This window comes from Lagenorhynchus albirostris, chromosome 15 (genome assembly GCF_949774975.1).
Source record: "Lagenorhynchus albirostris chromosome 15, mLagAlb1.1, whole genome shotgun sequence".
NCBI classification, from domain to species: domain Eukaryota; kingdom Metazoa; phylum Chordata; class Mammalia; order Artiodactyla; family Delphinidae; genus Lagenorhynchus; species Lagenorhynchus albirostris.
In genome coordinates, this window is record NC_083109.1 from 5,120,377 (window position 1) to 5,138,232 (window position 17,856).

Here is a 17,856-nt window from a genome sequence, read left to right on the forward strand (position 1 = left end):
ATGGGTTCAGCAGTTGCGGCGTGTGGACTTAGTTGCCCCATGGCACGTGGGACCGTAGTTCCCTGACCAGGGATCGAACCTGCATCCCCTGGATTGGAAGGTGGATTCTTAGCCACTAGACTACCAGGGGAGTCCCCATTTTGACCTTTTTTTTATAGTTTATATATCTCTATGATGTAGAGATTCCCTATATGTTCTTTATGCTTGTATTTTCTTCTCATCCTTGAATATATTTATAAAAGCTCCTTGAAAGTGATTGTCTGGTGGTTGCAACATTTGGATCATCTTGGTGTTGATTTCCATTGATTGATTTTTTCTTTATTATGGGCCACTTTTTCCTCTTAATACATAGTTATTTTTAATTGAATACTGGACATTAAAAATGATACACTACAGAGATCTGGGTTCTGTTTTATTTCTCTAAAGTGATTTTTTACATAGCAGGCAGTAGTCTTGTCTGATCTCCAGCTCCCAGCTGTCTCCTTTGTGGAGAGCAGCAGCTGACGCCTCTGCTCAGTTTGTTTAGTTTCTGGCTGCTGCTTTTCTGCCGGGTCCCTGGGGTCTCCCCATATATGTGTAGTTTAGCAGCAGCCAAAGATCTCAGCAAAATATAGACACAGACTTTGGACCTTATTTGCAAATTTCTCCTGTTGCAGTTCATCTTTTAAGGACAGCCTCTGCTCCAGTTTCTGCCTTTTGGTTGCTCTCCAGTACTCTTAAATGATTGTTTTTTTATGTTTTTTTCAAGATTCTGTAATTGTTACCTGTAAGAGCGTAAGTCTGACCAAGCTACAGTGTTATTACCAGAAGTCTTGATTCTTTCTTATAGTTTCCATTTCTTTGGTGAGATTTCCTACCTGTTCATTTGTTATGACTCTATTTGCCTTTTAGTTCTTGAACATATTTATAATAGCTCTTTAAAATCCACTAATTCTAACATCTGGATCTTCTGTGGATTTGTTTCTAGTGATTGAGATTTTTCTTGAATGTAAGTCACATTTTCCCATTTGTTCTCACGTCTGTGACTAATGTATCTTCTCAATGAAACATTGCAGAAACTCTGAATTCTGTGTTTTTCCTCTGAAGAGTGTTAACATTGTTCTAGCAAACAGTTCAGATTCTGTTTCCTTTGCAGTTCTCAGCAGCTGAAACCACACAGATCCTTCTGCCTTCAAGCTATTGCTTTGCTCTGTGAAACTCACCATCTCCCCTGTGCCCACGTGGTGCTGAGATCAGCCAAGGGTAAGAGTAGGATGTAATCAGAGGTGGGGGCTCTCCCTTCTTTAGCTTCCTTCCTCTACCCTTCCCTCCCTCCCAGGATTTCTACCCTCACTTTCCAGCCTCCCTGGCCACCTCCGTCTCTGTCCTCTGACTTCTCAAGCCAGTAAAACGGTAGCTTTGACTTGGAAGTCCAGCTACCCCGCATGGCTGTACAGAATGAAGGACGCCCCTGGCAGAAAGGCAGCAGCAGGCAGTGCATGTTGTACCCAGTGTGGTTTCCCCTCTCAAGGGTCTGCTTCCATTTAGTCCCCACCAGTGTTTGGTTAGTCTTCAGTGATCGCCTGTGAGCCGTCTTTTATGCTTTGTCCAGCTGTTACTGTATGTCCCACCTCACTACTCTTTGGTTTTGGTAACATGACTTAACCTCTCTGAGCGTTAGTTTCCTTATCTGGAAAAATGAAGATACATGATACTCATGTCATAGGGTTTGGGGAACATGAAAGAGGTAACGCACATCAATTGTGCATTCACGTGTCGGGCACATGGCAGGCACCTGGCACATGGTAACGCTTCAGCTTTAGACAAACCATATCTGAGTAAAACTTGAAAACTATTGGCCTTCTATTGATACAACTTGACAAAATGCAAAAGAAGGTGTTCTCTGTTTTGACCTCCTGGGTATTTTGGCAATATTTTTGATACTCGCTTTTGGAATCCAGTTAGTGATACGTGGGACATTTACGCTTTGGTATTCCAAGTGACCCAAGTTTTCTTGTTATTTGTAGGTAATCTGCAAGCTGGCGTCGGTGCTGAGCAAGAGCACGGTTGAGCGCCGGCTGCTCCCTCGATTCTGTGAGCTGTGTGGTGATGGGAAGTCGTTCAAGTTCGGAAGGTGGGAATGTACAGTTTCAAAACTTGAAAAATTCAAAAAGTTAAACAAGATTCAAAATTGATTCCTTTAAAGTGCCTGGACTTCCTCAGTAGACACAGTCTGGATGAAAAACGTGGCCAGTGTGAACTGTGTAAGGAAAACAGTGAACGCTGTTGCCAGTTTTCCCTGCCATCCGGGCATCTGTGGAGACGTAGGGTTAGACGCCGTGAGGGTAACCCTCTTGGGCACAGGAGGAAGAGACATTGCTGGCTTGTGCTTCAGTGCTGGCGCCCAGGCGTGCAAGGCCTTTCATCACTGGGGCTGACTGGCTCCAGGACCCTCGCATGTTTGCTGTACCTTCCAACTGCACCCCCTGCACTGCCCTCCCCGTTTATCGCTCGTCACTCGGTTGTCATATTCTTCCTTCTGAAGACCATTGCCAACCCCCTCCCCGAGCAGCCTCACCGTCCGCCTTGCTGTGCAGCTGCCCATCTTCCCTGTGGTCTCCCCTCGTGACGCAGAGGCAAGGAGCTGGGTCTCATTTACCATGCAGAGGACGTTAAAGGTGTCTTTTGCTCTAGTGCTAACCAGAAGCATTGTGTATCGAGAGGAGGAGGAGCCACAGCGTCCTAGCGTGCGGTGCTCTATTGTAAGTCTTCTGTTTCCGGTGCAGTGGAGGCACCGGGCTCAGTGAGTGCTTGTTAGCTGCCCGACCAGAGGACTTGTTGCTCTCAAGGCTCCCGCTTGTCAGTTTACACAATTTGTTAAGACAGAAAGAAATCGGAGAATAATGAGTATGCCTTTTGCCTTTTTAAGGTTTGTGCCACAAATTTGGGTGATATTTGTCGTGCTGTCGGACAAGAAGCCACTGAGAAATTTTTGGTACGTGACGTTTTGCCAGCTGTACTTGCTGATGCCCTTCTTAGGGCGCTTGTGAAATCAGTGGTGACGTTTTGTATTTATGAGTCTGTTACTTTGGAATGGCAGCTCAGTTTTGCATCCATCAGTTTCAGGTTTCTTGGCTGCTGAAGCTTACATTTCTTATAAGCCTCAGGCAGCTGGTATGTGGGATGCTGCAGGGGCAGCCCCGCCCTCTTCCCCGGGGACTTCTGCTGTGGCTTCCTCACTACTTGCTTTACCACCACCACCCCCCCCCCCCCCCCCCGCTCTTCTCACTGTCTAAGCCGCCCTCTGTCCCTTCTCGACTGCTCTTTCTAGAACACTGCTCCACCACCTCGCTCCTGGGTTTCAGAACCTGTGGGATTTTTTTCTTGGTTTACAGATTAAAATCCAGACCCGTGTTGACCCCTCAGTTCCCTTCACAAGTACCTTTCCTGCCTCACCTTCACTCGCCTCCCTCGGGTCCGAACACCGCCCTGACCTTCGGTTGTGCATCTGAACCGCAGGGAGGGTGAAAGGGGGCATGGCCGGGGTCTGTATTTTTGCTGAAGTCCCTGGTGATTCTCAGCACAACAGTCTGGAGAACCACGTCACCAGGCAGCCGGGGGGCTCTTCAGGGCCTTGCAGCTAGCTCTCTGCTCTCGTGCACCTCCCTGCCCCTGCTCATTACTGCCCGTCTCCTTCCAGAGGCTTCCCTGCCTGGCGGGGGGACCCTACTCACACTTCACACCCAGCTTGCGTGTGCATTTGCCTCTGTCAGGTTCCTTCCCTGTCTGGACTCATCTACCCGCTGGGTCTCCCTTTTCAGCATTCCATGACGTTCTGTTCAGAGTGCTTGCGTGTCCCCCACCACGCCTCATTGCAGCGTTGCTGACGGGGACTTCACTCCATCACGTTCACCTTTGCTTCTCCACTGCCCACCCGGTACCAGACCCCCAGAGGACTGTGCTGAGTAAGCACTTGCCGCTTTTACGTGACAGGGCGTGCTACCTGTATGGCTGGAATGCAGCTAGCGTAACCGAAGCGCCGCACATTTACGGTCACACCGAGGAGGACCGATGTGAACTTGTAAATGGACTCACAACCGTGTTTATCCAGCGTGATGACAATCCGTTGCATTCCACCGCACACAGTTTGTGTTCCGTGGACTGGAACTATTGGCGGTACTGTGAGGTTTTAACAGTATGCCTTCTTTCACTAAAGTACCCCAGCCAAAGACCGTGGGACCTGGGTGGGGCCGCTAGTTGGGGAATCCACAATTTCAGAGTCATTCACAATTCTCTACAGTTCACAGGTGCATATCAGTCATTCAGCCTTTGGGGCGGTTTTCTGTATTATCTTGTTGAATTTAACGCAGTCATTTACTAGGATTAAGAGGTAAAGGAAGTTATTTCTGTTTGTTTCAGATGATTCCTTTTGGACTCGTAGCTAGTTCCCTTTTGTGTCATTAACTTAAGGCTCTGCCTTAACTACATCATTGAAACAGGTCTGCCCTTCCTTCGGGTGACATGGTTTTGTTTGCTTTGGTAGCTCCCGAAGTTTTTTGAGCTCTGCTCAGACACTGCGTGGGGGATGAGGAAAGCCTGTGCGGAGTGCGTCGTGGCATGTCCCACAGCACGTCCCCTGAGGGCCGCGGGGCCAGGCTCTCGGCGCCCTTTATCACGCTGATCAGCGACCCCTGTCGGTGGGTGAGTGCGGCCACTCGCGGGCCTCGGTGTGGCTTTGCACTGGGCACTGTTACTGTGTCTTTTCGGTAACGGATTTGGCGTATTTAGACTTTGTGAGGATTATTAGGGCACCTAAAGTCTCAGAAGCCTGGTGTGTAGTAGGAAAGTGGCACACACCGCAGCGTTCATAGCAAACGAACATCACAGAAACGAGGAAGGAGAAGGAGGAAGCTGTAACTGGATCGTTGCCTTTTCTGTTGTGATCATAAACACGCCCGCAATGATGAATAAGGGCTGTTCAGATGCTGTACGAAGTCTGGGATTATTTGATGTGGAATTAATATTCGGGAAGCATACAGACTACATGATGGCACTCAATTTTTCCTGATTTTCTGTTGGAAGATAGTTTACTTGGAACCTAGGGATGGCCTTAGGAAGCAGTGCATCTGCTTACACGTAACGTGGCAGACAGTGGATTCGCTGGCGATCAGCCGTCTGTTCAGCCTGGGATCAGACCTGGCCGACACGGCGTGCACCGCACCCTTCTTCTCTGGTTTCGGGTGCGCCAGGCTGCCTTCCAGTCCCTGGGCCCCGTCATCTTCACCTTTGCCAACCCCTCCAGGGCTGGCCTTTATATTCGAGAGGATGGCACCCTGAGCATCCGACCACCGGCTCCGGATTTGGACTCGGGTTTCACCTCCGGGTCACCGGGTGCAGGCAGCCATGGGAACATGTCCTCAGCCTGGTGAGTTTCGGCTGGAGTAATTATCAGGATCCCGGTGTCACCTCAAGCATCCACCTAAAATTCTAGCAATTACCTTGTCTGGAGCTTTAGTAACAGTGACCTTCTGGGCACGGTGGAATATTAGAGCTTTAATTATGTAAAGAAGCAAAAAGTAATTGCAATAATGATTTTGAAACATGACTAGTGGGTTATAAATAATGAAGCTACTGTGTCTCTTAAATTTAGATAAAATATTCACTCAGAGTCGTGATTAAATAACCAATAAAGAAAATTTTCTCTTACTTTTTGATTAATGAAGTTCTTTGGATAATTTACACAGGGAAAATGTGAAGTCTCCCCAATAGAATTTTGTGCCGTAGGATTTATCGTGCACATGAAGGTGACATTCCTGGCTCACCGTTAGTAGGCCCACACTGTTCTTCTAGTAAGTCCTAGTGATCGATCTCGGGTTTTTTCCTGTTTCCTCGGAAGACGATGGGTACGTACTAAGCAGGCCATGCGAGGTAGTTTACAATCATCTCTCCATTGCGAATATTCCTCCTCAGCCGTGTGAGAGGAGGTGATTCACATCTCGGATGGCACAGATGCTTCGCAAGATGGGTGCATCCTTCTCTCCATCTTTCTCCACCAAAATGCATTGAGTTCTTGCTGAAGGTCAGGCCTGTGTGCCACATCTTCCTCATCAAGACCCTCCAGGTGGTTCACCAATAGCCAGTTCTTAGCAGCTCTAGCGCCTTTTATTTTCTAATGCCTGCCCCCTGGAGGTACTGATGAGCAGTAAGTGCGTGAAGTCTCGCCACGGAAGGGTGCCTGTGGAAGCCAGGGCTGGTGCACCACTTGAATGTAATGGAGGGATTGGGTGAACCTTCCTGTGGCATTTTCAGTGCTTTAATACTCCCCGTGGGGCAGAGGGTACCGATTGGACCTCTTATCCTCTGTGAGGTTATTAACTTCTGGCACCGGAAGTCACGGGAGGTTGGGTAGCCAGGTAGAGAGGAGGACCAGCTTCGCAAGGATGGGGGTCTGATGTTTCCCCATTTTACTTCCAGTCTATTGCACGGTGCTAAAAATTTGCTTCCCTCAATTTAAACTAGTTCAACAAAGCCGGGCCAGACCGAGCCAGCTCTACCCATGGAAGGCACATCCACGGACACCAGCAATTTTCCGTGCGTCAGTAGCTCCTCCAATGGCCTGACGGAGAACCCAACGGAAGACTCTGTCTTGGCTGGAGCCGAGGTGACCAGGCTTTCCCCCGAGGCCACGAAGCTCCCCAGTGTTAACGACCTCCCCGTCAATAGCCATCCTGGACCAGACGCCTGGGCCCGCCCGGGGAGTCCTGAGGACGTTTTCAATAATTTCCTTTATTGGCGAACTCCTCTCCCTGACATAAGCAAGGACTTAGAGCTGCTCCCGAGCGAGGCTGGCCCGCGTGCGGGAGGAAGGTGGCGGCACACCCGAGGCCGTGCATAGAAGCTGTGTGGCTAGGAGCGAGATTCAGAGAGTCCTGGATGGTTTGCAGGAGCATATGATGAACGATCCAGGTGTGCAAGGTAGCTGTTGTCCACGGTAATGAAAGAGAAAACGGGATCTTTCTGGATTGTGTGTCAGCCGGGCCCGTGTGGCTGTCCACGTGTGCGTACTTCCCTCGATCGACCCTGCGCACCCACCACGGGGGCGCCTGGCCCAGTCTCCGCACAGCCCTCACGCCGGGGGTCCTGCTGTTGCAGGTCTCTGCGAGGGTTTTGCCTCCTTGCTTTTCAGCCGTGTGACCCGGTTCTCAGATAAAAGCGGCTAGTTCTCGGGCGTGTCTGGAGCGGTGGAAGTTTTATTAGCTCCTTGGACACGGTTCTGCCTCTCGCCGTGTGACAAAGCCCTTTCTAGTTACGAACAGCCAAGGAGGGTGCTCCTTTTGGAGCCTGTTAACTCACCTAAACCTTAAGGTCTTTCCCTTTGTACAGCCAGGAGGAGCACTTCTTCTTTGGGGTATTTTTCATTTTGTGACCAGTGTTCCCACAGAGCGTCTGATCTGGGAGCCAGGCCTTGCAGTCCAGATCCATCACCATGCCTCTTCTTTCTCTAAACGGGGCTGTATTTGTGTTCTTCCTTGAGTTGGGGAAATTGGAAAAAAACAACACTTGCTGCCGTTGCCGGGCAAAGATTGGTGAAGCTTTCGGGAAAGGAAATGTGAAAATCCAGTCAGCCCTGTGATTATTCTTTGTCTTTAAATTTATGAAGGAAATTAAGTCAGTGTTTGCTGAAGGAATGAGCACATGTAACATATCGCTTCTAATTGTTATAGACAAAGGTCTGTTTTTGGAAAACACATTTCTAAACCTGCCTTCTTCAGTGCTCGGACCCGGGCTGGGTGCTGGGGCAGTAACGCCCGACACGTGAAGCCCATAGGGCTGGTTGAGGGGATTATGGAAACAACCACCCGGCATAGGGAGTGGCACGGGCTGGGGCAGGGGTGGGCGCACAGGGCAGGAAGCCGGTCCCGCCTGCGGGCGGAGGAAGCATCTGGGAGAAGACCTTGCAGAGCAGCCGACATTTGATGTGGGCTTTAGGCTTTAGGCGACGGCCAGGACTCCATCATCTCGAGAAGTCGAGGGTTGAGTTTCAGAGGCTTCTTCCAGTTTCCTGAAATCGCTGTTTGTAAAATCTTGTGTGCATATGCAGACTTAACTTCTTTGTAAGGAAGGACCCGCGGCTTTCATCAGCACTCAGAGGGATCTGGGACCCAGAAGACTGAGAAATAAACTACCCGTTGGGTATTTGTGAACTGGCCATGGCTGAAAATGTCACTCAGACCCCTGGAAAGGGCCTCGGGTGCGCTAAGGAGGTGGCACCTTGCCCTGGGCCCAGTGGGGAGCCCTTGTAAGCTCTAAACATTTTAAGGACTCTTGTTGAACTAGTAGAAAACAGGATGCAGGCAGTACTGTGTGTGTGTGTGTGTGTGTGCGTGTGTGTGTGTTTGGAGGCTGGAGACATGGAAACATCAGTTTGTTTTTACAGAAAGGCATGTGAACTATGTCATCTTCACTGTTAGGAGAGTCTCGAATAGCCGTGCTGTGGACAGAAAGAATGAGTAGTGCTCGGGGCTGGGTGAACGCGTCTTTACTCGTCGGTGTGGACGGGGATGGATTGATCCCAGCACGCGCGTGCGTGTATATGCGTGTGGCAGAGCAACGGCCGCCCTGGTTTATAAATGGGGGATGGGACACCCCCCCCCATGTTGCTGGGCCTCCCAGACAGCAGCGTTCAGGAGCATCGCGTTGTCTTTCTGTGGAAGGTGATGGGATTGGACTCTGATTTTCCTCACTGAGGCTTTTCGAGTTCAGGTCGGACGCTGTGTGTGTGGCTGGCATTTAGTTGGAATAAAGGTAATGGCCGTAAACATCAGCACCTCGGTGAGAGCTCGCGCCGGGCGCCCGACGTCCGGAAGGGGAGGGCTTGTGCGGTGCGTCCACGTTGTGAGTCAATCCCTGCAAACCACATAAAGTTATTCAAATTCCTGGAACTTCTCTTCCTGCAGCTCCAGTTCAGGTGTTGTCAGCTGCACTGGTTGCCGCACAGCTAGACTCCGTGAATGAGCCCGAGCGCCCGCCGACGGAGGGCTCAAGGAGGCATCCAGTTCAGATCCCAGCCCAGCCTCTGGCAGTCAGCCGGCCCCGGCGGCTTCACCCCCGCAGAATGAGCTCGCTGCGGCCAGGACGTTACAAAGCACAGTGAGTCTTTGCCCTCTCCCTCAGCCAGCGAGGATGTGACAGAAATCACGCAGCTGCGTTTTCTTTTATTAATATATCCTGGCAGAATTGATAAATGGCACATTTGATTTTATTCTTAAGGTCATGTTTTGGATAACTAGACAACGAATCAATCAGGTGATTGATAACCCCGACTCTCCTCCACAAAACAAACGTGGGGGGGCTTCCCTGGTGGTGCAGTGGTTGAGAGTCCGCCTGCCGATGCAGGGGACGCGGGTTCGTGCCCCGGTCCGGGAAGATCCCACATGCCGCGGAGCGGCTGGGCCCGTGAGCCATGGCCGCTGAGCCTGCGCGTCTGGAACCTGTGCTCCGCAACGGGAGAGGCCACAACAGTGAGAGGCCCGTGTACCGCAAAAAAAAAAAAGAAAAAAACAAACGTGGGGAGACCAAAAGCACCTTCCCTCTTCTCCAAAGACAACCTGGTTCTTTGGGGGGATTAACCGTCTAAATGCTCTATTTCACTAAACCGACGCTTGTATCTTTCAGTAGCAAGGGGAGGTGAATTCATGCAACTCCTAAAATGTAAAGTTGACAGTGACCTTTGAGATTGTGCGTTATTTACCTCCAGCCCGTCCCGTGGGCCTCCTTTAACCCGTGCTCGCTCAGGAGTGGTGCTGGATGCCGTTTCTTGGAGGGGAGATTTTTTTTTTTTTTTTTTCCCCCAGTACGCGGGCCTCTCACTGTTGTGGCCTCTCCCTTTGCGGAGCACAGGCTCCAGACGCGCAGGCTCAGCGGCCATGGCTCACGGGCCCAGCTGCTCCGCGGCATGTGGGATCTTCCCAGACTGGGGCACGAACCTGTGTCCCCTGCGTCGGCAGGCGGACTCTCAACCACTGCGCCACCAGGGAAGCCCTTGGAGGGGCGATTTTGAGAAGACAAGTAGCTCACTACTGTTTCTCCTCTAGTCTGGAACCAGCCCCCGTGAGGCTGGGACTCCGTGTTTGGGGCAAAAAGGAAGCCTGGCACTTATTTCTCACCTTGAGTTTCTCTAGCTTTCCAGCTCGCTCGTGGTAGGGGGCTCTGATGCCTTCCTAATTCCTACTAAACTCGCACATGGACCCCTTTGAGTTGGGGTCCTTCACAGGTAGTGGTGAGACTAGCGAATTAAAATTAGCAAGGGGTCTGTGATCATAAAGTCACGATGTGTGGGCACCCTCTCATTTTCATGTGCCACGATGGAGAATCTCTTTAAACTTGTGGTCTCCAGGGTCAGAATACCAATTGTTTCTCCATTCACACGGTTTATATTCTGATGTCCGTGATTAAACTAACTTATCACCTCCTTTTACCCCCTTGGTCTACTCCAGTGAAGCTAAACTAAACGACGAATTAAAAACGCCTGAATATAAAATGTTCAGGGGTTATTAAGGTTGCCTTTGATTAGTAGGGAATGAGATGATATCCTGTTCTGCTGATTTGCTTCAAAAAATAGGCAAGAAAGCTCACGTTGTTACCTTTGTTACCTGGAGTATGAAAACCACCTGTGTTGAGTGGAAAGGTGTGGTCACGTTTACCTTGGTGGGAGATGTGGTGGTATTCGGGCTTCTTTGTCACATACAGAAGTGAAAAAGGAAAAGAGAGAACAGATTCCTCCAAGTTGGCTGTCTTGAGTGAAGGATCTTAAAGGGGCCTGTATAATTGGGCTTTTGGTTCATGGCGATGGATGTCAGGGCTCTTGAATTTGACTCTTAGGTTCCTAAGGGATCAGGCAGGATGCCTCTAGTTGCAAAAGAAGGAAAAAGAAACAGAAAAGCTCAGAGCTTAAGCCATGAGGACAGAAGAGGAGGTGAGGCCGGGAGGCTGCTCGCCCTCGGCCTTCGCGTTGACCTTGGTCCAGCTCCCACTCCGCCATCTTCATGCACCAACTGGGTCCCGAGGTGCCCAGGGGGAGGAGGGGCCTGTTTCTTCCCACTTGTCTCTTTTGACTGCCAGGTAGTTTTCTGGGGAAATGACCTCCCAATTCCCTCTGGGGTTGCCTTGACTTGGGGTGGTTTACTTAAACCTTAAGTAAACCTTGGCTCCTGGAATAAGTGCTGTATGTAACTACGGCACTGAAGACTTTGGAATAAAATTAATTCCTAGAAGGAGAATAATGATTTATTATTTATTAATCTATATGAATTTATGAACTTGGAAAAATTGGGGTCCTAGGTTATCATACCAAAATATTTCTGTTTTCTCATGTCCTCTGTTAAAATAAGCAGTACATTTCAGTGCAAACCTTGGGAATTGAAGGTTCTGGTAGCGTGCCTCAGAGCAGGCGAAGCATCTATCGGTGTATTAATCGACTTCCCGGATCATATATCGAGCTGATTTGTCAGAATCCATTAAGCTGGTAGACAGTATGACATTTCAAGTGCAAGTAGGAAAATCCGTGTTATGGTTGAAGGAGAAGGTCAGGTCCATCTCAGTTAATGTTAATCAATGACCAGAGACCAATATGTCACCGCTGGATGGTCCAGCTCATTTTAATTGTTAACCTAATGTAAAGGTTCATCAGCAAACATTAGAGATATTTGTACATGTGAAAATTGAGAACAGTTTTCTAAATACCCTTTCATCAGCCACATCTTTTCACTCAGATTAAATGGGTCCCCCCAACCCCCCACCTCTCCATCCTCTGTCTGGAGTCCAGAGCACTGTACTCTCTCATCCCTGAGAAATGCTGGAGGTGCTCTTCACCATTTCTTGCAGACCTCGCCCTGCCTTCCGGAGTGGCCTCTGCTTTAAACATGCGACCGTTACCTAAGGGCATCAGCTAACCACACTGGGGACCCTGGGACCTAAAGAAGGGTAAATACAGACTCGAGTTGTTGGTACTCACCAACAAGAGCCTGTCTTTTGTAAGGGCCTCAAGCAGTCTTGAAATTAAAATGCACTTGAAATGACTGACCTATATGGTATCATATACAACTGTGCAAATGTATTTTTTCACATCTGGAGGGGCACCATTGACTTCAGGGGAGCTCTGGTCTTGGTCTGCAGAAGTCACTTTTGGCCTTGAAAGAGGATTCTTTGAAGGGGGAGTGGTAGGACAGCTTCCTCCTTTGGACCACGTTGGTAATGTGCCCGACCAACTCTGCAGGGTCCAGGTGAACCTGGCAGTGGAACCAGTGACCACTTGGAGACTGCCCAGAGGCATGGCTGCAGCCCACTTGAAGAGGATAAGTCTAAACCACAGGTTCGTTCCTTGAAAAGAAAAGCAACTCAAAACTGCATTTTCTGGAAGTTACGTTTAAGAACGGCTGTTGGAACCAAACGTTTGTCTTGCATCAGGATTAATGACATATCTTAGTTCATAATCTGTGTTGCTGATATTTCCTCTCTAACTTAAAAAAAGTAAATTCTCAAGTGTTGTTTAAAGTCTTCTGAACAGTCTCGAAGGTATTTTAATAAAGCAGATCAAAGATGAGAAAAGAACTTGGCATGTATACGTTAATATTTAGTGTCTGTTTATACAAGCCATTTAGCTCCTTTTTTCGTCTGAAGAGTTTTCGACAGCTTCCTTTGTTGAACTGTGTTTGGTTTTGTTCTGTCTTGTGGATTAGCTTCTAGTGCTATGGCAGTTCTCTTAAAGGTTTTTAATTACTGTATCCCCTCGTCCTTGCAGAGAAAAAGGTAAGTGGGTGATGTCTTATGAAGGCACTATCCCATCAGCTGGAAAAAGGTAGTGGTGAGCAGAGTGTAGTGGCTCTGGCCATAGGTGCTGGGGGCAGTTAATAAGAAAAGAGGAGCTAGTTTGCATTCTCCAGAGCTGCGTGTACCAGACCAGCCAAACGTTGATATTCTAGACTGTGCCCTGTGATATCCAGTGTTGGACCAATTTAGAAAAGATGAGCATGGCCACTGCTTTAACTTAAGACCAAGCTGACTCACTACATGCTGAACAAGAAGTTTGTGCAATCCAGAGCCCCGAGCTTTGGGAAGGCCTCTTGTTCCTCTTATACCCCCGCTTTGCTGTTTTCACCTCCAGGTTCCAATGTCCTCGTCTTTCATGAGTGTTCTCCTTCTCTACTGCAAGCATGATGGTTCCCTTTCTCTCCTGTTTCCCAGGATATAATACCTCAGCCCCTGCTAGATCAGTATGTGTCCATGATTGACCCAGCTCGAGCCCAGACCGTCGATACCGACGTCGCCAAACACTGTGCCTACAGCCTCCCGGGGGTGGCGCTGACACTGGGCAGGCAGAATTGACACTGCCTGAAAGATACGTACGAGACGCTGGCTTCCGACGTGCAGGTAAAAGGAGCCTTTTCAGGGGCAGGCACAGAATAGGATGGGTCGTCTAATTACGGAGAACGGGAAGCTGTGGCAGGGCTGCTCACTGACCTGTATTTTATGTGGCCGCCATTGGCTTGTTTACTGGTCTCTGATCAAATGAAGCTTTAAGTGGTCAACCCCTGGCAGTATCAGTTTGGCTCCACAAATGCCACTTATGCTCTTGATAACACTGAATTATGCTTGCCTTTTGTGGTCCGTATGTCTCTGCGCACCCCCAGTGGAAGGTCCGTCAGACCTTAGCCTTCTCCATCCACGAGCTGGCTGTGATCCTTGGGGATCAGTTCACGGCTGCCAACCTGCTGCCCATCTTCAATGGATTTTTAAAGGACCTGGATGAAGTACGCCTAGGAGTTCTGAAACACCTGTATGACTTTCTAAAGGTAGGAAGAAGGATTAAAACAAAAAACAAATCTCCCCTCTTCAATACAATTTTTATATATTTATTTGGCTGTGTCGGGTCATAGTTGCAGCACACGGGATCTTTCTTTGCGGCGTGTGGGCTCTTTGTTGCAGTGCCCGGCTTCTCTAGTTGTGGCACGTGGGCTCCAGAGTGCGCGGGCTCAGTAGCTGCGGGTGAGGGCTTAGTTGCCCTGCGCGTGTGGGATCTTAGTTCCCCGACCAGGGATCGAATCCGCATCCCCTGCGCTTGAAGGTGGATTCTTAACCACTGGACCACCAGGGAAGTCCCAATACAATTTTTTAAAACCCTGGATATGTAAAGTATCAGTGGAATAAAAACCAGAAACAGCTGTCTGGGTTTCTTCAGTTGAAGCATGTCATCCAAAATCTTAAAGTGGGCATTCTTTCAGTGACGGGTAAATATTTTTATCTTTCCTCCTAATCTTCCCGTCCCTTAGAGTTCTAATTGTATGGAGGATGGTAGACAGATGGCCCAGCACACTCTGAGAAAGAAGGAACCAGGCTCCCGGGTGGCGTGTGACTTGCCCGGGGTCACCTAAGGGAAGAGCCAGCTGAAATCCAATCTCAATTCTGCACCAAGGGCTCTTTCTTGCAAGATGTTGCTGCTTCCCTTCTTGCCTTCTCCCCGCCCGCCCCCGCCCCAGAGGAACGATGAGCGTAAAACTAAGAGTTTAAAAATGACCTAGAGAAACTAATTACTCGCGTCCACATGACCAGGAGCTGCCCTTGACGGAGTCTGGCGCGTGCCGCATCGCCGGAGATTTTCCTGTCTGGTGCAGGAGCACACGAGCAGTGCCACCTCCCTGGGAAGCAGCCGGGGCATTATCTTCCAAGCACACACATGCTTGGTTTTTTTTCAGGCAGGAAATTGTGAAAGAAGGATGAGTAGGGGGCGTGTAGAAACACACAAGCACATACACGAACCAGGGGAGAAAGATTGGAAGCAGTCAGGGATGCGTTGGACGTCTGTTAACAGCAAAGCTAATTCACAGCCACACTGGGTAATGGAGTACAAGGCGTCAGGGAAATGCACGGTTCTGGCCGGTGACAAATGTATAATCTGAAGTATAATAAAACAGTCTATTTGGGGACATTTTGAAGGATTATGTATTTTTATTTATATATACATTCTTAAAAAATAGTTGCTTCATGAAGACAAGAGGAGAGAATATCTTTATCAGCTTCAAGAATTTGTAGTGACCGATAACAGCAGGAATTGGAGGTTTCGATATGGACTGACAGAGTAAGTAAAGCCTGTTTGGGGTTATGAGAAGGCAAGCTAGATGGAATAATTCTTAATTTCCCTACCTTATAATTGATTTCTAAAGTAGCAGTAGGAGTGTTCTTTTGGATAAAGAGATTATGTTTTTATTAAGGGATAAAATGAATTCCAAAGCTCTAAGTTACAAATACCACAGTCTCTGGGGAGACATTCATTTTCAGAGGCAGGCAGGGCGAGAGTCACTTTGGAATTAGAGTGTTGTGCTGTTCTGTAAGCCAATTTATTTGAACCAAATGAAAGATGAATCACCCGCTCTTCAATATTTTCCTATTTATCGGAGCAGTTTTTGCCAAAGCTTTCTTGAACATTCTGAGTGTAGCCCTCTGTGTAAGGGCACAGCACAGTTTATACACTTCAGCCACTAAGGAAAATTACGTTACAGTGAGAGATATGAAAAGGTCTAACCCAGATGAAGCGATTATTTAATAAAAACGTCCCCCAAGGTGGCTCAGATCTTTACGTCATTTTGTGTGTGAGGGAGTGATTTAATTCCCCGTTTTGTGCTAGCAGGAGGAATGTTCCAGGCTTTAGTGATTCTAAAAGAGTGAAAGTGTCACTTAAAATAATTCTCCGTCCCGAGGTGTATAATGTGCTTTCCGCAGTATTGAGTGGATTTGTTTGTGGTGTTGTTGTTTGGGTTTTAGTTTTCACCTTGTCGAGATTTATTTCAGTATCTCTAGTTTTCATTTTTCTTGCCCTCAACTGGAAATCTCTCAAATAATTGTCTTCCCTGTAGAAATCCATCAGGCTTTTGCGGCTCTTCAGGATATGATTTGGCCTGTGCCAGGGGCAAACTGAAAGATTTTCTCTTTGCTGTGATCCTTAATCATTATGCTTAATTTGAGAGATTGAGGTTTCAGTCATTATGCCATGTTCCCGGCGTGTGTTCTCAGAGAACCGAGGAAAAACAGGCCCACGTTTTTTTCCATGAAGGCATCGCGCCCTCTAGCGGCTGAGTGCAGGAACTCGGCGAGGTCCGTCTCGGGCCTGGCTGACCTGCTTCCCGGGGATGGGGATGGGGATGGGGATGGGGTCGGGGTCGGGGTCGGGGCCGGGGATGGGAATGGAACCGGGCACTGGGGACCCCGGGACGGGGTTGGGGCCGGAGGCCGGGGATGGATTCGGGCCTGGGGACCGGCTGACCAGCTTCCCGGGACCCGGGACCAGCGACGGGGACGGTGTGGAGCCGGAGCCGGTGCCGGCTGCGATGACCTGCTTGCCGGGGCCGGGCCGGGCCGGGCCGGGCCGGCTCGGCTTGGCTCGGCTCGGCTCGTTTCGCCCGACGGCGTTGTCTCCGAGCGCGGGCTATCTAACTAACATCTCTGCCATGGTTATTGAAGCCAAAGCCACTGATACGAATTCTGTGCTTCCATGCCCACGATATTGGTATCACTTTTCTGAAAACAGTGCTTTTTGATATGAACGTATTCACCGGCACCCCTGGCTTTTGGTTCTAGCTTCCTTCCAATCTCTTTTTCATTTCCTTTCTTTTGCCAGTGTGGAAATAATGCCATTTATTTTCATACCCTTCTCCCCTTCGCCGTTTAGAAAACAGTGAAAGCTTTGGTAGTAGGTTTTTCCCACCAGCCATCTTATGAATTTTTCCCTGGGAGTAAAGAGCTCGTGCTCCCGTTCTCTCCAGGTGGAACTTGTTGGATTGAACAAGGCTCGTGAACAGTGCGTGAGCCGGCCAGCAAAAGCAGAAAATTTAATTTGCAGCGTCAGGAACACACTGGAGACAGTGAAATCTCATGTGTTTTCCCTTGATCTGGCGATCTTTGGGAACTTCGGCATCCTGGCTATTTTTATGTTATCTGATTTTTAAAGTTTTATGTGCTTTCGAACTGATAACCTAAAGTTGAAATATTGAATCCCTATTCATAAATTTCTCAGCCTCTGTTTTACAAAGTTTAATTTATTTCCTTTCTGTTTGATTTGTGTGTGAGAGAGAGATGAAGAGTTAAGATTTTTTCCCCCAATTTTCTTTGCGTGGCCATTTTCACTCAGCTTTCCGCTTCCGTTGATCTCCCAGCCTGGCTATTTTTATCTATAAAATGAAACGAGAATAAAGAGAGGTTGATAATGTGTTTTTCACCCCCCAAACAATTTCTTTCTTTCTTTTTTTTTTTAAATTTCAGACAGCTGATACTGATTTTGGAACTCTATCATCCCAATGATGTTTATGATTATTTCGTGCATATTGCCTTAAAGTTCTGTGCAGATAAAGTTTCTGAAGTTCGGTGGATCTCCTTCAAGCTAGTAAGGAGTCATGACCTTTTCTGTTTATGATTTTTAGAAAAAGGAATATTTATGTTTCTTCCATTTTAACTTCTTTATTTTTTCTGGGCTTAATTTGTCCATTTACCCATGAAAGCAGCTTTTAAGTTTTGAAATTAGGAACTGTATTATAGTTTTATCAGTATGTAAGATAGCTCTTTTGTTAAGCAGTATACTTGAGTGATGAAAATTGTGGATAAATCACCTTATGTATGAAACCCTTTAAACAATGGCTGAGTGTTTCTTTTCAACACAGATTGGGTTGACTCTGCAGCACGGTTTTGTAGAAAAGTAGTTAGTGAGCAAAAACTCCAGCAAAGAAAAGCCGAACCTGTTTTATGTGGGCTTGTACCAGCTGAATACTGAGGGAAAAAATTCTCATTTGAAAATATTTACTAAGGTACTCTGATGGTGCTAAAATTTTATAA

The 17,856-nt window shown here is 48.2% G+C and overlaps 1 protein-coding gene across 1 annotated transcript in view; it reads left to right on the forward strand.

Moving 5' to 3' along the window:
- LOC132504722 (putative serine/threonine-protein phosphatase 4 regulatory subunit 1-like) overlaps positions 1-17,856 on the forward strand; it is a 66,019-nt gene that overhangs the window by 43,736 nt on the left and 4,427 nt on the right. The window contains exons 7-14 of the mRNA XM_060122286.1: positions 2,007-2,113; positions 2,909-2,974; positions 8,937-9,129; positions 12,254-12,349; positions 13,222-13,407; positions 13,668-13,829; positions 15,012-15,112; positions 17,290-17,410. Of these exons, the coding sequence (XP_059978269.1) occupies positions 2,007-2,113; positions 2,909-2,974; positions 8,937-8,994 (231 nt within the window). The 3' untranslated portion in view covers positions 8,995-9,129; positions 12,254-12,349; positions 13,222-13,407; ... (1 more) ...; positions 15,012-15,112; positions 17,290-17,410. The remainder of the gene's footprint in view (positions 1-2,006; positions 2,114-2,908; positions 2,975-8,936; positions 9,130-12,253; positions 12,350-13,221; positions 13,408-13,667; positions 13,830-15,011; positions 15,113-17,289; positions 17,411-17,856) is intronic.